General features: G+C 37.6%; 3 protein-coding genes across 3 annotated transcripts; all 3 read left to right on the plus strand.

The window, feature by feature from the left end:
* The first annotated feature begins 4857 nt into the window (after nt 1-4857).
* LOC115998768 (transcription termination factor MTERF2, chloroplastic-like) lies at nt 4858-6066 on the plus strand. The gene has a single exon (XM_031238423.1). The coding sequence runs from the start codon at nt 4858-4860 to the stop codon at nt 6064-6066; it is 1209 nt and encodes a 402-aa protein (XP_031094283.1).
* A 458-nt stretch (nt 6067-6524) lies between these two features.
* LOC115998694 (transcription termination factor MTERF4, chloroplastic-like) lies at nt 6525-8140 on the plus strand. Its single transcript, XM_031238325.1, has one exon. The coding sequence runs from the start codon at nt 6805-6807 to the stop codon at nt 8023-8025; it is 1221 nt and encodes a 406-aa protein (XP_031094185.1). The 5' UTR covers nt 6525-6804; the 3' UTR covers nt 8026-8140.
* A 457-nt stretch (nt 8141-8597) lies between these two features.
* On the plus strand, nt 8598-10621 carry LOC115998658 (transcription termination factor MTERF4, chloroplastic-like). Its single transcript, XM_031238282.1, has 2 exons — nt 8598-8875; nt 8969-10621. The coding sequence occupies exon 2, from the start codon at nt 9221-9223 to the stop codon at nt 10433-10435; it is 1215 nt and encodes a 404-aa protein (XP_031094142.1). The 5' UTR covers nt 8598-8875; nt 8969-9220; the 3' UTR covers nt 10436-10621.
* The last annotated feature ends 11880 nt before the right edge of the window (nt 10622-22501 follow it).

Raw genomic sequence — 22501 nt, forward strand, 5'->3', positions numbered from 1 at the left:
GAAGTCAAGTTCAGTGTATTGGATTAGGGTCCACCACATAACAATTGCAAACATTAAAATCCCCTAACAAATCACACCAAAATATCTATTATGGGTGCCCTAAAAGATTAAAAAGATAAAACAAACTAAAGAAATATATTCTTACCAATAAGGACAACATAGACAAAACTAGCTCAATATATCTTGCACTTTAGTGTACAACTTAGATCATATACGTTAATTTGTAGAAAAAATCGCAACTATTGCCCTACCTTGCAAAGGACTACACGTAAATCAACATATATTACACATAACTAGTCAATTTAAATAAAACAAATTGTCATTTTGGTCCACTGACTATATGGTCATGTTAATTGCAATCCACAACTTTCAAAACTATTAATTTCGTACTTTAACTATGAAATTTTTATCAATTTTTGTCACTCTAGTCAAATTGCCGGCCAAATTTCGTCGAAAGTTAAAATAATGAGGGTGTTTTAGTCATTTCACATCTTTTTATTCTTCTCCGACAAATTCATATTTATTTCTTCTTTGACGACGGACCAGACAACCATGAATTTGTGTACAAAGCTTAAATTAAAACCTGCAAACATCCATCCATCCATCCATCTTGACTTAATTATTCACTTCCCACCCCATTGTTACTTCTTTCCATCATTTCGTCTCTCCCTTAGATCTCACCTCTATTGAAGCTTCATTCAAAAGCTTCAATGGAGCATTTCTCCTGCAACTCTCTAACTTTGCACATCATAATCCTACTGCTAATCTCATTCAAAGCTTCTCTCTTCATTGCCCTCTCATGATCATTGCTTCGTAGAAGATTGCCGCACTTTGCGCTGCTAATCTCACTACAGCCGAACACATCGGAACAGTGATCGGCGGCGCTGGTCTCCGGGCACCTTCGCCTCCGGAGAAGTGTGATATCTTTGCCGAGGAATGGGCTTCGAACTCGGAGGTGCCATATTATACGAATGAGACTTGCTACAACATTCAAGAGCACCAGAATCGCGGAGAAACCATTTTAGCCGGAGAAGAAAAAGAAAAAATTGATTCGCTGTATAAGAAGAAAAAAGATATGAATGACTTAAATACTCTAATTATTTTAACTTCTGGCAAAATTTGGTCTGGGTGATCAAAATTGATAAAAATTGCATAGTTAAGATTAGGGGTGAGCAAAAAAACCGGACCGACCGAAAAACCGACGACCGAAAATCGAACCGCCCGAATATTTCGGTTTTCGGTTCGGTTTCGGTTATTGAGGCAAAAAAAAGTTCGGTTATTTCGGTTTTTCAAGAGAAAACCAAAAACCGACCGAAAAACCGAATGTTAATCTAAAGAAATATATATATATATATATATATATATATATATATATATATATATATATGTAAGTTATAACTTCATCTCATTTACATTTTGCAAGTCTATAGTCTATTACATTGATTTTAATCACTTATTAGATTGCACGACATTTGTTAACCATATAATGTATAAATAACATGTTTCCTAAAAAACATCTTAGGACACTTTTTTTTTTTTGAAAATTCGTAGGACACTTTTTATTATTAGTTCTAATTGAAAACTTAAAAAATCTAAAAGCAGCATAGGTTATTATTTCTTAATTACTATGACTCACTGTTTCACATATCAATATATTGTTTGGAGTATATAAAATTGAAACCAGTACATAATTTTTATTTATGCATCTAAAATATATTTACAAATAAATATACCTCACATTTTACACATTTTATATTTACCACACTAAACTACTATTATACTTGAGAACATTAATTTTAATTGATTATAAATATTAAGATATTGTTTTTTTTTTCCTTAACTAATTTATTCTTTTACGCATTAGTCAAATAAATAAAATAAATATAGCTATTTTACTAAAAAAATTCGGTTATATTTAACCGACCGCAAAACCGTCGGTTTCGGTTATTTCGGTTATGAAGGTTGGTCGGTTGGTTTTCGGTCGGCTATGAAGGTTCGGTCAAATTTTCGGTTATTAATCGAAAACCGACCGAAACCGACCGATGCTCACCCCTAGTTAAGGTACGGAATTAACAGCTTTAAAAGTTGTGGATTGCAATTAACAGAACCCCTATAGTCAATGGACCAAAATGACAATTTGCTCATTTAAATAAAATAAGCCAATTGACTTATAAAATGTCCATTTTAATAATTATTTGACCATCTCTATACTTTGTCAAATGAGACATATGAGTGATTAATATTCATGATCCGTTTAGAAAGTAGGAAAATAACTTCTGAAAAATTAGTCATTTTTTCGAAAATATTTTGATTTTCTATGTTTGATTGCACAACAGAAAATTGTATTTGTGTATTTGGCTCATTTAATTTTTTAAAATATTTTAAATTTAAGGTTATTTGTTTAGAACCTGCAAATTGGAGAAATTACATGAAATTGGTCAGTTTAGAGATTCAATTATAAATTTTTTTAGGTTCAGTGGTCTAATTACATTTTTGTGTGCAATTTAATGACCTACTCGACTCTAATTCAGTTACTCCAATTTTTATTTTTTAAGATTAAGAAAGAGGAAATATATGCTTTGGTTAAAATTAAAAAAAAAAAAAAGAAAGAAGGGCAAAAGCGTCACATTTAAATATATGGGATTAGGGTTTTTTCAAGTAGATATATAGGGCGCAGTCACGGACTCACGGCACTACCTCTATTGTATCACAGCAGTTGCAGCGGTTCGGAGAAAAAAGTTCCAGTGAAGATGCCGAAGCAAATACATGAGATAAAGGACTTTCTCCTAACAGCGAGGAGGAAAGATGCCCGATCGGTGAAGATAAAGAAAAACAAGGACTCGGTCAAGTTCAAGGTCCGATGCTCCAAATACCTCTACACCCTCTGCGTCTCCGACTTCGAGAAGGCCGACAAGCTCAAGCAATCCCTTCCTCCTGGTACAGTTTCATTTATGTTTTTTAAAGAGCAAATCGTAGCATTAGAGCTTATGCATTGCTAGCTGGTAATCTGCATCTGATATATTGAGCACATAACTTATTTGTAGGTTTGAGCGTGCAAGATCTGTGAACACAGATGATACAGATAGTTGGTGGTTCGCCTCGTTTCAGAAGTTATATTATGGATTTTATAATTTGGAGAAAAGGATGTTTTGAGGATTCTATGTTGCTTGTTATTTTTGATTTTCAATGAATTTTGTTGTTAGAATTAATGCAGTTGATTTTTCCCTTAAATGTTGTTCTTTCGTCATACATCCTACTTGAATTACTCCGCAGAATATGTGTTCCTATTTGGTTGCTTTTCTGCTGAAAATTGATGTTTTCCTGGCATCCTCATAAGATTTGTGTTTAGAAATGTTTGTAATATGTGTATGCTCATGGTATTTTAGTAGCAATGGCAACCAGAAAGTTGATTGCGTTATCCTTTAATCATTCAACTAGTTTCAAGTTGCTCTTTGTTTCCACTGGCAGTTTAGTAGATGGCATTTAGCTGTCCAAACTGAAATCCAGTGATTAACTGCTGTACTGCTGAAAATTGATGTTTTCCTGGCATCCTCATAAGATTTGTGTTGAGAAATGTTTGTAATATGTGTATGCTCATGGTATTTTAGTAGCAATGGCAACCAGAAAGTCGATTGCGTTATCCTTTAATCATTCAACTAGTTTCAAGTTGCTCTTTGTTTCCACTGGCAGTTTAGTAGCAATGGCATTTAGCTGTCCAAACTGAAATCCAGTGATTAACTGCTGTACTGTGTTTGGGTTGCAATGCCCATTTAAGTCTGCCAGCAGCTGCTGCGGCTTTGCATTCAAAAGGCTTTATTAATTGAAAGAAGGTGGGTACACTGCAGTACCAGTTATTGTGCATTCTTCTCCCCAAATGGTTGAATTCCATACCCCAAAGTCCCCTCACAATCTGGCTTAACATAGCATATAGGATGTAAATCATGGTTGGTTCAGCAGCAGACCGGGTTAAATGCCGGTTCACACAAGGAATTTGCCTAATTTGAGTATAATCTTGGTCTCTTTTTTAAATATAAATATTGCTTACTCACTTTAAGTATAATCTTGGTTTCTTTTCTAAATATTGCTTATTGAACTAGTACATAAAGGTCTGTTCGGGTATTTTTGTTCATTCTGTAATACAAATAGCTAATAGAAGTGTGTAATAAAAACCAGTAACACTAGGAAGAGATAGCGCTTTTAGTTGGGGGAGATGATGCTACGATGCAGCTTGAGTTATATACTGCCCAAACTGATTTGGCGTGCAAAGTTAATTTAGCATGGAAGTATACTCCATCTTAAAATTAGGGTGGAAAATTGGAGGTCGCATTTTTCTTTGGAATAACTAAATACCTTAAAATTGATATTTAGTGATAATAAATTGTGCAGTGGCTGAAAACTTTGTGGTACATTATGAATGGGTGAAGCACGTCTTTGTGACTTAATTGTGTAAAGGATCTTTACACATGGTAATATGTTTACTCATGAGTTATTCCCTAAAAAATTTGGGTGGAAATTGATAAAAATTAAAATGAAAAGGGTGCATATATAAATTAAATTTCTTTCTAGATATAAATATGAAAATTCAATTTCTTTTTCCTCTTCATACATATGAGACAAAAGGTGCTCCATAGTCCTGCAATACATTTATTTGACAAAATTGCCCACCCTTAAAAAGTCATTCCAAACAAAACTCTCCATAAAGACATAGTGGTAGGCTTTGTGGGAAAACACGGAAGTAGTTGCATGCAAGGTGTTCGACAAAAGGTTTACAACACTTAAACTAAACCCGCATGCAGATGCTTTGTGCCCTGCTGCTCGATACACTGATAAAAAGATCAAACAAAAACGTCTGTTGTAATGCTCGGAACTACAGGGTTTTCTTCAGCTCAGATACTTGTTATACCTGGTAGCAAGAACTATGGCTACAGACAGAGAAAGCTTTTCTTCTTTATCTCTACCTATAACTGTAAGTTGAGGTCTTCTACTGGGTCTAACTACTACACTACTGCTAAAGTGGAAGCAGCGGAAACTGCAGGCAATCGGACCCCGGGGAGCCATTTATTGGTGGACTATTTCACCGACTGTCTCAATTTCTCCAGAGATGAAGCTATCTCAGCAGTTGCTAAGTTAAGCCCGTATAAATCTCAAGCGAATGCCGCCATTGTTGTCGATTATCTGAAACGGATAGGCATGGAGCAGACCCATATCAAGGCTGCTGTTTCCAAGTTTCCTAAATTGCTACTCTATCACCCTGACAAAAACCTACACCCCAAAATTCAGTGCCTTGAAGAATTCGGGATATCTGGGCGAGATCTTGTGGATTTCGTTGCAAGACATCCCTTCTTTCTTGCTAGAGGATTAGAGACTCATCTGAGACCTACCTTGCATTTAATCAGGCAAGCGGCTGGTAGCAATCAGAATGCCGCGAAAGCTCTAAAGAGATTTGGTCGTTTGCTTTCATACAGCAGTTGCAAAGCCATTGAAAACAATATACTGCTGCTGCAAGAAGCGGGTTTATCAGATGATCAAATCCAACGGTTTATAGTGGAAAGACCATGTTATTTAACAAGTAAGCCTGCTTGGATTGGCAATATTTTGACAAGAGTGGAAACGGATTTTGGGATTTCTCGAAGCTCCCCAGCTTTTTACTGTGGATTACTTGTTGCAGCTGCATTGAATAAGTCAACAGTGGACAAGAAACTCGAAATCTTCAGGAGCTATGGGTGGTCTAATTCAGAAATTTCTACAATGCTGCAAAAACTACCTCAACCTTTAACTCTATCAGAGGCTAGGTTGAAAAAGGTACTGAATTTTTTAATGAATGAACTTGGGTATGGATCCCATTACCTGGCTTTCCGCCCTGTTCTTCTAAAATATAGTTTGGAGAAGAAGATCATCCCTAGGAGTCAAGTGTTGAAAATTCTTGAAGAAAATGAGCTAAGAGCGTGCTCGCTCTTTACAGCCATAGTGATGAGCGAATCCAAGTTTTTTGGAGAATATGTGCTGCCCTACAAGAATAAGCTGCCTGATATGTATCAGAAATACATAACAAGTACAGCTAAATAGATCGTGTTGTGGGGATGATTGATGTTGCTCACTTGTGTCTTTCATTTCGTTCTGTGACATATATGTTTGGGATTTTAATTGCAATTATATTGTTGACTTACTTTGCTCACTGAATGCTGATTTGCATTATGCTTAAATCTTGATTTTAAATTTTGATGGCTGCATTGCATTTGACTTGTTTCGTTGTCAATCAATTATCTTTTTCTGTGCTTTAACTGACATATGCTATAAACAAATTAAAAGAACATGTGTGTGTTGTGTTCTATTAGATGTGTAGAGATCAGAGTTTCAGTATCAGAAGCTGATGTAGTATTAATTTCATAATCATAGGTCTTTATGTCTGAAAATTCATGTCTTGGAACTTGTGTTTGGCAAAAGTTAGAGATAACATTATTTTTGTTTAAAGAACAACTAAATGCATAAAATTTGATATTTTAGGGACAATAATAAATTGTGTAGTAGACATACCTAATACCCAGAATGTATTTATTTATACAATGGTAATATGCCTATTTGTGTTTTGACGTTGATATCCGCCCTTCTAAATTCTAATTCAATCCAAACGGTCCATAAAAAGAAGTGGAAGGCTGTGGGAAACAGGGAAGTGCTTGGCTTGCCTTTGCCTTTGCCTTGCATGTAAGGTGCTCGACAAAAGGCTTATCCAAAATCCGCAGATGCTTGTGGCCTGCTGCTCGGTGCATTGATAAGAAGAAAAAACATGTGTTTTTATGAGTTGTAATGATCGGAACTGCGGGGTTTTCTTCTGCTCAGATACTTGGAGTAGCTGGTGGCAAAGAAAATGGCTCCAGACACAGGCAACTTTTCTTCTTCTTCTCCAACTATAACTGTAAATTGAGGTCTTCTTCTACTAGGTTTAGCTACTCCGCGACTGCTAAAGTGGAAGTGGAAGCAGCGGAAACTGCAGGCAATCGGATTCCGGGGAGCCATTTATCGGTGGACTATTTCACGGACTGTCTCAACTTCTCCAGAGATGAAGCAATCTCAGTAGTCGCTAAGTTAAGCCCATATAAATCTCGAGCAAATGCCGCCATTGTTGTTGATTATCTGAAACGGATAGGCATGGAGCAGAGCCATATCAAAGCTGCAGTTTCCAAGTTTCCTAAATTGCTACTCTATCACCCTAGCAAAAACCTTAGCCCTAAAATCCAGTGCCTTGAAGAATTCGGGCTATCCGGGTCAGATCTTGTGGATTTCATTGCAAGATATCCCTTTTTTCTTGCTAGAGGGTTAGAGACTCATCTGCGACCTGCCTTACATTTAATCAGACAAGCCGCTGGTAGCAATCAGAATGCCGTGAAAGCTCTAAAGAGATCCGGTCGTTTGCTTTCATACAGCAGTTGCAAAACCATTGAAAACAATATACTGCTGCTGCGAACAGAAGCGGGTTTATCAGATGATCAAATCCAACGCTTTGTAATGGCAAGACCAAGTTCTTTAAGAAGTAATCCTACTTGGATTGACAATATTTTGAAAAGAGTGGAAATGGAGTTTGGGATTTCTCGAAGCTCCCCAATGTTTTACTGCGGATTACTTGTTGCAGCTGCACTGAATAAGTCAACAGTGGACAAGAAACTCGAAATCTTCAGGAGCTATGGGTGGTCTGATTCTGAAATTTCTACAATGCTGCAAAAACTACCTCAACCTTTAACTCTATCAGAGGTCAGGTTGAAAAAGGTACTGAATTTTTTAATGAAGGAGCTTGGATATGGATCCCAATACCTGGCTTTTCGCCCTGTCATTCTAATATATAGTTTGGAGAAGAAGATCATCCCTAGGAGTGGAGTGTTGAAAATCCTTGAAGAAAATGAGCTGAGAGCTTGCTCGCTCTTTACAGCCATAGTGATGAGTGAATCAAAGTTTTTGGGGGATTATGTGCTACCCTACAAGAATAAGCTGCCTGATATGTATCAGAGATACATAAAAACTACAGCAAAATAGATTGAGCTTGCATTCTGCTTTTTTCTATATTTACTTGTGTCCTTGATTTCTGTGACATGCTTGTGATCTGGTCAAGAATGAAGGGGTTCCAAATGCAGTTAAATTTTGATGGCTACATTTGTTTAGCTTGTCATTTGATTATGCGACTTCTTCTTGTGGTTCTCAATCAATTTCCTTGTCAAAAAGCCCAGTATTCTTTGTCTATGATTTAACATAAAGCATAACATGCGTTGTATTAGATATTAAGTATACTGTAAACTACTATACGGGCGGTTCAATTAGTTTTTCGTAGAATAGGAATTACCCGGTGAGCTCCAGACAACTTAATATACAATTGAGTTGTCCTAATTTATCTTTCCACTGTCCTGTCAAACTGAAACATAAAATTTTGGAGAAGAACAAATTCCGTTTTGCAAATCCAATTGATAATTAAATTCAACTTTAAAAATAAAAAATAAAAAAATTCAATAGTCACACCACATTTGAAGGCAATTAAAAACACCTCTGGAACTAATATTTCCACCAATTACTTTCTAACAAGCTTATTCCATGTAAACAGCAAATGCAAAATAATGAAATTCTCTTGTCTTGACTTAAACTAAAAGAGCCCATAATTTTTCTCTCTTAAATTTTCACGTTAGAATCTGGATTTGATAAACCCTTTAATTGTTGCAGTTTATCCTGGGTGTAATGCGTATTTAACTCTGCCTAAAACCACTCGTTAGCACCGGTAGTCGACCAGCGTTATTAGTTGATGAGGTTCATTTCAGAGCCAGGAATCGTTTCCCTGTTGGGAAGAGTTACCCGTTTGAGTATCAAATCAGCAAGTTTTTTTGCTTCCGGTTGAGAGGTGAGCAAATTTTGTTACGATTTAGGATTATCTCATCCCATAGTTTTCCTCATTTCCACTCCATCTTTTGATTTATCGTACTCATTTCTGCAGCGGCGGCTGGCTTCTGTTCTCTCATTTTCATATACTATCATGTTCTCTCATTTTCATAAATTATCAAGCATTTGGTGTTGATATCTGCCATTCTGATTCAATCCAAGCTCTCCATAAAGTCGTCCAAGGCTGTTGGAAACAGGGAAGTACTTGCATGCAAAGTGTTCGACAAAAGGCTTGTACCAGAACCAGCAGATGTTTGTGCCACATTGATAAACAGAACAGATAAAAACATCTTTTTTAATAGTTGTGATGATCAGAACAGCGGGATTTTCTTTTTCTCAGATACTTGGAGTACCTGGTGGCAAAGTCGATGGCTCCAGACAGAGGCAGCTTTTCATCTTTTTCTCTAACGATAAATGTAACTTGAGGTCTTCTACAGGGTTTAACTACTTGATTACTGCTAAAGTGCAAGCAGGGGAAACTGCAGCCAATCGGACTGGGAACCATTTATTAGTGGACTGTAGCACAGACTCTCTCAACTCCTCCAGAGATGATGCTATCTCTGCAGTCGCTAAATTAAGCAGCTTAAGCTCACATAAATCTCAAGCAAATGCTGTCTTAGTTGTTGATTATCTGGAACGGATAGGCATGGATCAGGCTCATATAAATGCTGCTGTGTCCAAGTTTCCAAAATTGCTACTCTATGACCCTGACAAAAAGCTTCACCCCAAAATTCAGTGCCTGGAAGAATTTGGGCTATCTGGGTCAGATCTTTTCAATTTCATTGCAAAATATCCCTTCGTTCTTGCTAGAGGATTAGACACTCATCTGAGACCTGCCTTACATTTAATCAGACGAGCTGCTGGTAGCAATAAGAATGCTGTGAAAGCTCTAAAGAGATCTGGTCGTTTGCTTTCCTACAGTAGTTGCAAAACTATGGAAGCTAATATACTGTTGCTGCAAGAAGCTGGTTTTTCAGACGATAAAATCCAACAGTTTGTCATGGCAAGGCCACGTTATATAACAAATAAGCCTACTTGGATTGGCAATACTTTGAAAAGAGTAGAAATGGAGTTTGGGATTTCTCGAAACTCCCCAATGTTTTACTGCGGATTACTTGTTGCAACTGCACTGAATAAGTCAACAGTGGACAAGAAACTTGAAATCTTCAGGAGCTATGGGTGGTCTAATTCAGAAATTTCTACCATGGTGCAAAAACTACCCCATTCTTTAACTCTATCAGAGGCTAGGTTGAAAAAGGTACTGAATTTTTTTATGAAGGAACTTGGGTATGAATCCTATTACCTGGCTTTTCGGCCCATCATTCTAACATATAGTTTGGAGAAGAAGAGCATCCCTAGGAGTCAAGTGTTGAAAACTCTGGAAGAAAATAATCTGAGAGTGTGCTCGCTCTTTACAGCCATAGTGTTGAGTGAATCAAAGTTTTTGGGGGATTACGTGTTACCATACAAGAATAAACTGCCTGATATGTATCAGAGATATATAAAAGGTAGAGCAAAATAGATGGAGCGTGCAGTAGTTTGTTGATTGATTATTCTTGGTGTTGTGGGACTGGCCAAAGTTGCTAACTTGTGTGTTTAAGTTCAGTGACATGCTAGGGATGGGGTAGAGAATGTGAGGATTTTCTTTGCTTACTGAATGCTGATTTGTATTATGCTTCAATCTTGATTTTGAATTTTGATTGCTGCATTTGTTTAGCTTTTTCATCCAATTTTCTGCAGTATTACTCTCCTTTATTGGGGGGATTGGTTCTTTCCCTCTTTCCATTTAGGAATAAAGCTACCTGAGAATGTTTTCAAAACAAAAAAAAGCAACCTGAGAATGGATTGGATTTGCCTAATTAATTGCCTCTATGCTAGAGATTTTAATATGATGTTGGAAGAATCAGATTCAGATACCTTCCTGTATGAGTTTGAAGGCCCAAAAACCAAATTATCAATTTTTATTCACAGCTCAAGGCACATAATTTCATATTGAGTTGTTTATGCCTTCCAGGTTTTCTTTTTTAAGATTTAATTATTGAAAATTCGATGCCCCAAATGATTAGTAGAAATAAAAAACAATGCAAAAATAAGTGAATTATTGCATTTTTAAAAAAAAATTGATTTGATGGGGGAAAAGTGGAAGGAATTGCATTATTGAGACGCTTCCAGCAAGCCAAACAAATGGCAAATGGCAATTCCAATCCTGCAGTGTGAAATATTAATGTATCTGTCCCCTTTAAATTGCAGAGTGGCTTTTCTTAGTGAAATGCTCACATGCCTCCTGCCTTCTGGCATGTGCAAGTGCAACCATATATGCGTGACTACTCACTACACTAATATATATATATATAATATATCACCCACTAATCCTGCCGTTGTCTGCGTATTTAATTTAAGCTTAATAATCCAAACAGTTAGCACTCTTTCAATTCAAATCAATAATTACGTACATGCTTGCCTACCTAGCCACGAACCTCGCATGTGAAACCACTAAACAATTCCATTGTACCGTTGACCTGGCCAATTACATAACAACAGCATGATACTCGCCGTATTCATTATGTGCCCATCATAATGCACTCTTTTTTTTAAAAATACAATTACTTAACGTTATGTTCATACTTGTGACAGAGAGAAAGACGAAAGTGAAGTCTCCTCATTTCATGACAAACTTGTCCGTACATTGTGCAGAAATTTGTACCAAACGCTACGGACCCAATCCCATCCAAATATATATTTTCAAAATTCAAAGTAAACTTTGCGGTTATGTTTTCTTTCTTCCATTCTTTCCGTACGGTACGGTACGCAGGGGAATAAGAAACGCCATTGCCGAAACGCTTGATAGTGATGGCGACGACGATGCTTGTTTTTTCCTGTGGAATTGAAGATGATTGAGCAACGGCAAAGGAATCAAGGACTTTTAATCTAAGATCAACTTTTGTTTTTTTTTTCCTTTAATTATCAATAATTTATTTTGAAGTTTAAATTAATTTTAGTTTAAAATGACTGTTTTTGTTATTTGTGTATGAAATTGAGCTACTCAACAACCCACCACTAATAACAATCTTATTGGATAATTATTTTAGCAAGAAAATCAGTTGCTCTATTATACTATCAGTAAATATGCCTCACCCGCAAATCGGCAATAATCTTCTAACATACTTTTTGGGTGCTAACATCCAAAGTCGAGAGGGAAACAACTCATGACCTTCCCAACAAGCACTTGTATACTACCACAAATATTCTTGATCTGAACTCCTAACCATTAGTCAAATTAGAATCACATATCAATTAAAATTCTTGATATTAGTTCAAATATTACTATAAGGTTTGTGGGTATTATATATAACTAGTGTTTGCACCCGTGTGATGCACGTACACTAATGATAATAATATAATGAAACAATTATCATAATAAAAAAATTTGTATAGAACAAATTATTTACTAACAATTAACATTGAAATTGCATTACACATTATTGAAAACTTATTTGTATAAGACATTTTTAGTCGTACTCAAATATTGTCCATTATCCCTACAGATCAAAGTTTTTAATCCTTTTGAATTACTTACTCTTGTAAGTGCTACGTACATTTGACTATATATAATTAAAGACATGGTTTCTCAAAAATAAACCCACGTGTGATAGCTTTTGGCATTGGCTTTTATTTATTGTATGACAACATCAACCATAATTGCTTTCTTTGGAACTTGAAAGGTATAACCTTGGATTTGAAGGTTGTAACGACGTCTGCGACAGTAAAACTTTGGTTCTTACATTATTCCCTCACATAATTTTAGCTTCTAAAACATATCCGACAATCTAGTAACAATTTGCATAATTCCATTGCACAGTCCTAAACAATGGTCTATGTTCCTCTAAAGTATCACAGGTGAATCAACTTTTAGTGTCAAAGAATAATTTGGAACACCAGAACACCGCAAACCTTTTAAGAACTCCGATATGTATAGATCTGATATCATATCTACATTTGAATCGGATTTGTAATCCGAATCATAGCTTATCCATTATAATAAAAATATATGTTGTATTGGAGTGTTGTACAATTGGTGCAATTCACTAGTTTTCGGAGAAGAACGTACGGCCAGGAAGAAGAAACGTAACTTCTTAGGAAGTGAAGTCTTTTTTTAATGTAATCACGAAATATTATTCCGTCAAGGTTTTGACAGACCAATGATTTGGAAGATGAAGTAATTGGATGACTGGTCTGTTAATAAAAATAATTTTAAAATATAAAATAATAAATAAATGTAATATACTCCAATATTAGAAAGTATTAGAATTCTACTCCAATATATTCTGACTAAACATTCTTTTATATATATATATATATATATATATATATATATATATATATATATTCTTCAAAGTGTTCTGCAAAGCGAGTCGTTATACTGTGGACCATGGGTCATGGTGGATACTGCAGTTGTGTTGAACTGATAGTGCAGTTGTGTTGAAAGGAAACTGCAGTTGTGCGAAACAGAGACCGTGTGGAACTGTAGTTGTGTTGAACGGATACTACAGTTGTGTTGAAAAGATACTGCAGTTGGGTTGAACGGATACTGCAGTTGTGTTGAACTGATGAATGACCTCTGTTCCGTGCAACTGCAGTTTCCTTTCAACAAGACTGCAGTATCTTTTCAACACAGCTGCAATATCCGTTCAGCACAACTGCAGTATCAGCTATGATCATGGTCCACGATATAATTTGCGCTGCAAAGCTACCCACCTAACGTATATCACGGTAAATGTGGCCTTTCACCTAGCAAAGTGTTTTTTTTTTTTTTTTTTTTTTGGTGAAAAAAAATTGCAATCACTATTACATAATTTATGCTTTTATCGTGTGATAGAATTAATCAAAAGATTGTTAACAAAAGAACTTGTGACACTTAAAGAGAATCATGATTTCACAATAGCATTTTCCAGTGAAATTATAAAATTCTAAAGTTGACTCTCCATAAAACTACTTATTAACCCGTCAGCTATAAACAATCTAGATTTATTTACCTCATCACAAAACAAAATTCACACAAAACAAAATTCACGCATAGCACATTTTTCAATGTCTACCCAAAAATAATAGCAAAATGACGAGAACATTTGCGGTCCATTCATTTTAACAAGGAAAGAAGAAGAAAAGTATTCATCACGAGGTAGCTAAAAAACATAAAACTTTGGGTTTATAATAATAAAATAATGCATGGGTCTACATTTCTAATTATTCTATTTAAGGATATTGACTCTTGGGTTTTAATGCCTACTTTGACCATGAAAAGGGCACAATATTGCTATCAATATGTTTGACATTTAATTATATGTTTATTTTTGCTTTCAAAAGAAAATTATATGTTTGTTTTCGTTTGTTTTTCTTTTTCTTTAAAAAAACAATTAGAAAAAACATTATTCCACTCTGTATTAAGGTCACAAGGTAGGCTTTATTCAAAGTGTATATGCTAATAGTGATGATGGATTTTTCTCGTAAATTAAAGTTATTAATTAGCTAATTATATAATGAGTTAAAAAGATGAGTATTTCTATACAAAAGAAGTCACAAAATAATCAAATAATACAAATAACAAAAGAAAATAAAATTGCATGGTAATGTTACCTTATGAGTGAATATTAATAGGTAATTTTTAGAATAAAATAAAAAAACATGAATCAACAAAAATTAATAATTCAACAAATAATGAGATTTCATACAAAGTAAATATAAGCAATGGTATAAAATTTAAGAATGCCTCCAATTCCTTATTACCCTCATAATTTTTATTTTTTTTAAAAATATTTTTGTGTCAAACAAAATATTTATAAAAAATAATAATGAGAGATTTTTCTCACATGCACATATGCAACTCTTTGTTCCTTTATTTTATCAACTAGGAGATGACCAAAATACATCACCTTTTTTTTTCTTTTTTTCTTTCTAATTTTTAGAAAAATGCATTGACATAAAAGTCGTTTGAGAAATTTGTTTTAAAATGTATTATATATTATATTATTATGTAACATTAGTTGTGTCAACGTTTTTCGATACCATTCATAACTAGTAGTTGCGGTCCTTTAACAGGACTCCCCCAATATAGTCAACCCTTTAAAATTTTTAAATTTTCAATATTTAGTTTTAGCTTAAATCCTAGCATATAAATATAAAATAATAAATATGTAATTCATCAAACATATCCTTTGATATTATTTCTAAATAGTTTATATCAAATAAAATAAATTGAATCTTATCCCAATAGGGGTCAAGTGATAGGTTATGATTCTCCTACGAGAATGCATCGAGTCCGTCACACAAGATCTTCCTAGTAGCAGCGAATGCACACTTTCAAGTAATAGTTGCGAGTTTCTTTGAAATTAAAAAAAAAAAAAAGGACAAAAAGAAAAAGAAAAAAGAAGAGTTGAATCTAAGATGAGATCCTTCAACGGCGCGCATGATTTCACCTAATCTTTTGTGAGAGAGATTGAATGGCGAAGAAAGAATGAAGCAGTTCACATCACCTAATATTGGTGATACGGACATAGTCTTTGTGGGGGAATATGTATAAAAAGAGATGGTGAATAGCGGACAAGGTACGACGTAGTACAGGAAGGCTGGGCTCCTAAAGAGTTTTGGCCATCAAAGGTGCGTGCATACACACAATAATGATGCCTATTGCCTAATAATACTAACCTCCCCCAGCTAGCTTCCAGAGATTATTCATCCCATCATCAATGTTTTAACCCAATCCTATGGTCGAAGTAGACGACGGAGCAATTGGAATTTTGTCTCATAACTGGGCCCTCCCTGCTCATCATTTCTAACTCTATTATTATCCTAACTTGTCAAAATACAAGTTTATTTTGACAAAAATGAGATTCACTTGATTCATACTACTCCGTATTAAATAGTAGTTGCGGGTATCTTAATTCATATTATTAACTGAGATTGTTATGAATGAACAAATATAAATTTATTGCGCACAAAGAGTCCCCTCACTACTCAACGATAAGACTCGATTTTTTATCTTTCTTAACTTTATCTCTGTGAACAATATAATTGAGCAGGTTATGTGAGCAAATATATATTTATTAATTCTTTCTATATATGGAGGACTTTGTTTTAGAAAATGAGGGGTTCTCCGGGGCGGTTGATGACTGGGCGTCTGGGGACCATTTCATTTCATCAAAGTCAATGTTTATCCTCTAACAAAAACTAACGTTATGGCCTGGCTCGTATTTCCCAAGAGGCCGCCGGGCCCCTATACGCCTAATGTGGGTTGGTGAATATATTGTGCATAAATTCTGAAGATACTATGCTCCGGGTAGGTAAATAGCTGTTAGTTGATATTGTTAGAAGGTATAATTAATTGATTATATTAATTGATTGTAGAAAAATGTTTGGTAAATTAGCTGTTAGCTGATAGTTGTTTGGTATAATTTTTTCTCAAAAGTCTAATTAGAAAGGTTGTTTTGAGTAGCCTTTTGAAATTTAGTATTTTGGAGTTATAAAAAACTTATTAACCAAACACTTATATTGATTTTTTAACCAAATCAAACAACTAATAATGGTCAAATAGACCAAAACTGACTGATAAACTAATTATTTACCAAATAGAGCCTGTATATTATGAAGTATAACTCAATCGTATAACTTGTCACACCATTTACCAAATACGGCCTACATATTAAGAAAGAAGTACAGTAATAACCTGTTCAAATTCATGTTACTAACACTTCACTGAAATGGCGAATGACTGAGGGAGGCTGGACTTGGTGGTTAAATTGGTGTTTGTGATGCGTATCTTTAATTTTTGTGTTTAGTTTTTATTAGAAGTTGCACGAAGTGGAAGACAGGTCATTGTGAGTAATATTAGTATTGTCTTTAATAATATTGTGTGGTGTGTGTTTATGTTTGACTTAGCTTCCTAGTCTGTAGGAGAGTTTTGAGTTTCCTATTTCATATAGGAATGTAATATTCAATTTCATTCAGTCAATCAATACAATCAATATTCTCATCTGGTATCAGTTAGCGTTAGGATTCCGATCTTTTCTCCTTCACCTAACAATGTCCACCAATTCTTCCGAGAGAACGGTCACCGCTGCCGCCGTTACTCCTCCGGCCACCACCAATTCCCTATCGGCAGCCCATCACTTTGTCTCAATCAAATTAACCACTCGCAATTTCCTGTTTTGGCGCACGCAGCTCGTGCCGTTTCTCCGAGGACAAGGTCTCCTAGGCTTTGTCGATGGTACTCATCCGTGCCCACCGATGACCATCGCCGTCGCACCGGAATCCGGCAACACGGCCTCAGGTACAACTCCGCCAGTCGCAGAACCAAACCCCGCCTATGGTCCTTGGATACAGCAGGATCAATCTATTCTGTCGTTGATCATCTCATCTCTCACGGATGAGGTGATGTATCTTGCAGTCGACCGGGAAACCTCGCGTGAAGTCTGGTCGTCCATCACTGCCGCGCTCGGATCGTCGACGCGTGCGAGGTGTCTCAACCTCCTCGGCCAATTCCAGAATCTCCGCCAGGGCACCAGTTCACCGGCCAAATATCTTGGGCGAGCACAGCTTCTGGTGGAAGATCTCGCGTTGGCCGGCCGTCCGGTGTCGCTGGATGAACAGAACCTGTTTGTCTTCCGGGGTCTCCACCCGGAGTTCAGATCAATGGCGGCCTCCCTCACCATCGCCGGCACTTCGGTAACGATCCCTCAACTCGCCGACTTTTTGCAGGCTCAGGAGTTCATCTTCTCCGATGAACTCTCCTTGGACTTTGCCATGGTTACCGGTGCGGCGCCGACGGCGATGTTTGCTGGTAGAGGGCGGCGACAGAATGGAGATGGCGGTCGCGGGCAGTTTGGACAACAGCGCGGCGGTCGGCAAGGCCGTGGAAGGTCCGGTCGCGGTCAGGGGCGTGGCAACAATCCGAGATGCCAGATTTGCCGCTCCCACGGGCACACGGCTGTGTATTGCCACAAGCGGTATGCCCCCCAACTGCAGGCGCAGGCGCATGTCGCCGTTGCTGGAGACGCTGTTGCATCGGCTGCTGCGGATACGTGGTATCCGGACACCGGAGCTACCGCTCATGCGACCCCTGATCCGACGATGATGGCTGCTGCGGATGACTACACGGGCGGCGACGTGTTGCGGGTGGGCGATGGAGCAGGTTTAAAAATTTCCAGTGTTGGCTGTGCAACTCTTCCCTCCACCTCTAAATCTTTATGTTTAACAAATATACTGCATGTGCCAAATTTGTCAGTTCCATTATTGTCAGTGCATCGTTTTACTGTTGAAAATGATGTTTTCTTTGAATTTCACAAGTCTTTTTTTGTTGTCAAGGACTGCACCACCAAGGCGGTGCTCCTTAAGGGATCAACCGTGGGTGGTTAATACAGGCTGTCCGTTCCGCGTCATCATTTAGCCTTCTTGAGTGCTCGCGCGTCCTCCACTGTTTGGCACAGCAGGTTGGGTCACCCACATGTGCAACTCCTAAATCGTGTCTTACCGAGCCTTCCGGTCACAGCTAATAAGCGCAGTTCGTTGCAGTTATGCTCCGCGTGTCAACTTGGCAAATCCAGCCGTTTTTCTTTAGATAGAGTCATGTCTTCTAGCTCTAGTATTTTAGATCTCTTGTATACGGATATCTGGGGGCCTTCGCCTGTTATTTCGAATTCTGGTTATCGTTATTTTATATTATTTGTAGACGATTGTACTCGTTATTGTTGGTTTTATCCCTTACGGGTAAAATCAGACGTTTATAAAGTGTTTGACTCGTTTCGTGTGATGGTAGAACGCCGTTTTTCGCGTTCTATCAAGTGCATTCAATCTGATTTAGGCGGTGAATATCGCCGACTCCATAAAACTTTTGAGGACTTGGGCATTGTGCATAGGCAATCTTGTGCCTATACACATGAACAAAATGGACGAGTCGAACGCCGTAATCGGCATGTTGTTGAAACCGGACTAGCCCTACTGGCTGAAAGTTCCGTCCCCCTAAAATACTGGGATTTTGCCTTTGAAACTGCCACTTATTTAATCAATTGTCTCCCATCTTCGGCGTTAAAGTTTCAAAGTCCTCATTATCGACTATATAACACTTTACCCGCCTATACCTTCCTTCGGGTCTTCGGGTGCAGATGCTACCCCTACCTAAGGCCATATAATCGGCACAAGGTAGAGTTTCGGTCCACTCCGTGTGTCTTCTTAGGTTACCCGTCATCCTTCAGGGGTTACCGTTGCATGGACCCCAACACTGGGAAAATATTTATCTGTCGGCATGTTCGGTTTGACGAAAGAGTCTTTCCTTTTGCAGAGTTGTCTAAACAGGAACGCTCAAAGCACTCGGACTCAATTGTCCCATGGGGGACTAGTCCAGTAATTTGTCAGCAGGTGCGCCCACCACCGCCAGCTGAACTGGAGCAACCATTAGCACAATCTGCCCCGCTGTTAGAAATTGAAGGCCCATCTAATCCTCCGAACACTCGGGCACGGCGCACACGAGTTGAGCCACAGGAGCGAGGGCATACAATGCGGTTGCGTCACATGACACGAGGCACAAATGAACAATTCTATGCACTAACAGTCTCCCCTGATCCTACTTGTTACTCGCAAGCCGTGGGGCACCCGCAGTGGCGTGAGGCTATGGACCAGGAGTTCAATGCCCTATTGCACAACAACACCTGGCAGCTCATACCTCCGAAGCCGGACATGAATATCATTGGCTGCAAATGGGTTTTTCGTACCAAGCGAAAAGCTGATGGATCGATTGAACGCTACAAGGCTCGTCTCGTAGCAAAAGGGTTCAATCAGGTTGCTGTTGAGGACTTTTTCAACACGTTCAGCCCCGTAGTCAAGCCAACTACGGTTCGTATGTTGTTTTCACTTGCAGTGTCGAACGAATGGACGCTACGGCAACTGGATGTCCATAATGCATTTCTGAATGGGCACCTCTCCGAGACAGTGTTTATGAAACAGCCTCCCGGGTATGAGGATCCGGCACACCCGGATTATGTTTGTCATCCGACTACATGATTTCTTACTATCGACGGGTTTTCGAGCTTCCAAGACTGATGTATCGCTATTCTACTACACGACTGGTACTGCGAGGGTTTTCCTACTTGTTTACGTAGATAACATAATCATGATGGGTAACGATGCCTCACTAGTGGATGGTCTACTTCGACGCTTATCCACGACCTTCAAAATTAGAGATTTGGGCACACCAGCATTCTTTCTTGGTATAGAGACTATTCGTGTTGACACCGGGTTCGTACTATCTCAGCGTCGGTATATGAGGGATATTCTAACTCGGGCAGGCATGTCTGACTGCAAGCCTCTAGCCACTCCAGCTGCGGTGACTCAGGTTGTTTCTCCATCGGCAACCTTGTTTGACAACCCCACTCAGTATCGCTGGATAGTTGGAGCTCTACAATATTTAACAATCACTCGCCCGGACCTAGCTTACGCGGTTAACCGTTTGTGTCAATTCATGCACTCTCCCACTGAAGATCACTGGAGTATGCTAAAACGTGTGCTAAGGTATGTCAAAAGCACAGTGGACTATGGCTTAAAACTGTCAACATCCTCATCCATGGATATTCACGCCTTCTCGGACTCCGACTGGGCTGGTTGTCCTGTAGACAGAAAGTCAACCAGTGGATATGCAATCTATCTTGGAAAGAATCTAATCTCCTGGCTCTCTCGCAAGCAGCGCACTGTAGCACGTTCTTCCACGGAGGCAGAATATAAAGGTCTTGCTGATGCCGCTGCAGAGGTCACCTGGGTTATTTCACTGTTGAAGGAATTGGGCCTGCACTCAGGAACTCCGGCAACGCTATGGTGTGATAATCTGGGAGCTACGTATATGGCTGCTAATCCAGTTTTCCATGCCCGTACGAAGCACGTCGAGATCGACTACCATTTTGTTCGTGACAAAGTGGCCTCAGGGGAGTTCAGAGTCAGCTTTGTATCTACTAACGAACAACTTGCGGATATCTTCACCAAACCGCTACCCGCACCACGCTACTGCACTCTCCGGGACAAGCTCAATGTCGTCAGCAGTCAACCTTGCGCTTGANTGTGTGAGTAATATTAGTATTGTCTTTAATAATATTGTGTGGTGCGTGTTTATGTTTGACTTAGCTTCCTAGTCTGTAGGAGAGTTTTGAGTTTCCTATTTCATATAGGAATGTAATATTCAATTTCATTCAGTCAATCAATACAATCAATATTCTCATCGTCATGACATTCTCTAGCGAAATGGATGTATATATGCATGGGGTCAAACAACATTCTGCTGTGTTTGGTTGGTTGTAATTGAAACTCTTCTTTAATTATATTCAACATGTAAGAAAATTATATTATTTAGTTGGAGAAAATTGTAATTTATTCATTTTGTTGAATTGCAATTAATGATCCCACCAACATATGAATTACAATTCAGCATGGAAATGAAAAAGGACAAGAAAATGACTCTTTTCCCTCAATCATTAGGGATAAACTATAACCCATGGGATAGTTCAAGTGTCAAATGAACTCTCTTTGTGGGAAGAAATACGGGAGAATTCGGGTTCGATTCCCACAAGTGCCGATCCTCTTGGGCCAGCTCCCGTGCCTCTCGGAGAGAACGTGGGTGTACCTGGACCGTTAAACGGACGAAGAAAGACCCCGTGAATAAAAAAAAAGGGGATAAACTACAAATATGCAATTAAAAATGGATTAATTGCTTCTTCTTCTTCTTCTTCTTTTTTTTTTTCCGGTTTCATGGGCTTAATTGCTTTGTTTTTTCGAGCTCAATGGCTTATTTGAAGGTTATTTGAGTTCGATGGTTTAATTGCTTGTTCCTAAATAGTACGATGACTTATCTGTAGTTTATTCCCAATTGTTATTATTACATAGACATTTTAGTCTTTATATTACTCATATCTCCATATTCCTAATAATTATTTTCCTCTATTTTATCAACCTACTTAAGCACGTACAAATAGCTCAAATTCATGACCTCTTATTTGGGAGAGCCACTTTATGCCACTTGAGTACTTGATTGGTCACAAGGTCATTGGAATATGTGTGTGATACTGTCTCACGGATCCTTATTCGTGAGACGGGTCGGGTCGGGTCAAATCATCATGCAAATGTCATACTTATATGTGCAAATCTCACACTTATATGCTCAAACATAACACTAATCAAAAATACAATTTTTGTTACTTATAAGAGAAAAAGTAATACATTTTTCATAATAAGTAATGTTGACAAGTGCCCCTCACTTATAAGGGCAAATATAATACTTTTGAGGAAAAATGTAATACTTTTAAATTGAAATGTAAAAGTATTGTATTTTCTCTTAAAAGTATTACATTTACCCTAATAAGTAATAAAAATTTTATTCCTGATTAGTATTACATTTGAGCATATAAGTATGACATTTGTGCATATAAGTGTTACATTTGCACTTTGACCCGACCCGACCCGTCTCATGGTGAGACGGTCCCACACAAGTTTTTGCCATATATATATATATATATATATATATATATATATATATATATATATATATATATATATATAT

The sequence above is a fragment of the Ipomoea triloba genome, chromosome 12 (assembly GCF_003576645.1).
Source record: "Ipomoea triloba cultivar NCNSP0323 chromosome 12, ASM357664v1".
NCBI lineage: Eukaryota > Viridiplantae > Streptophyta > Magnoliopsida > Solanales > Convolvulaceae > Ipomoea > Ipomoea triloba.

Excerpts from the sequence above, each read along its gene's own strand:
- LOC115998768 (XM_031238423.1), top strand. The coding sequence starts at position 4,858 with ATGCTCGGAACTACAGGGTTTTCTTCAGCTCAGATACTTGTTATACCT.
- LOC115998694 (XM_031238325.1), top strand. The coding sequence starts at position 6,805 with ATGATCGGAACTGCGGGGTTTTCTTCTGCTCAGATACTTGGAGTAGCT.
- LOC115998658 (XM_031238282.1), top strand. The coding sequence starts at position 9,221 with ATGATCAGAACAGCGGGATTTTCTTTTTCTCAGATACTTGGAGTACCT.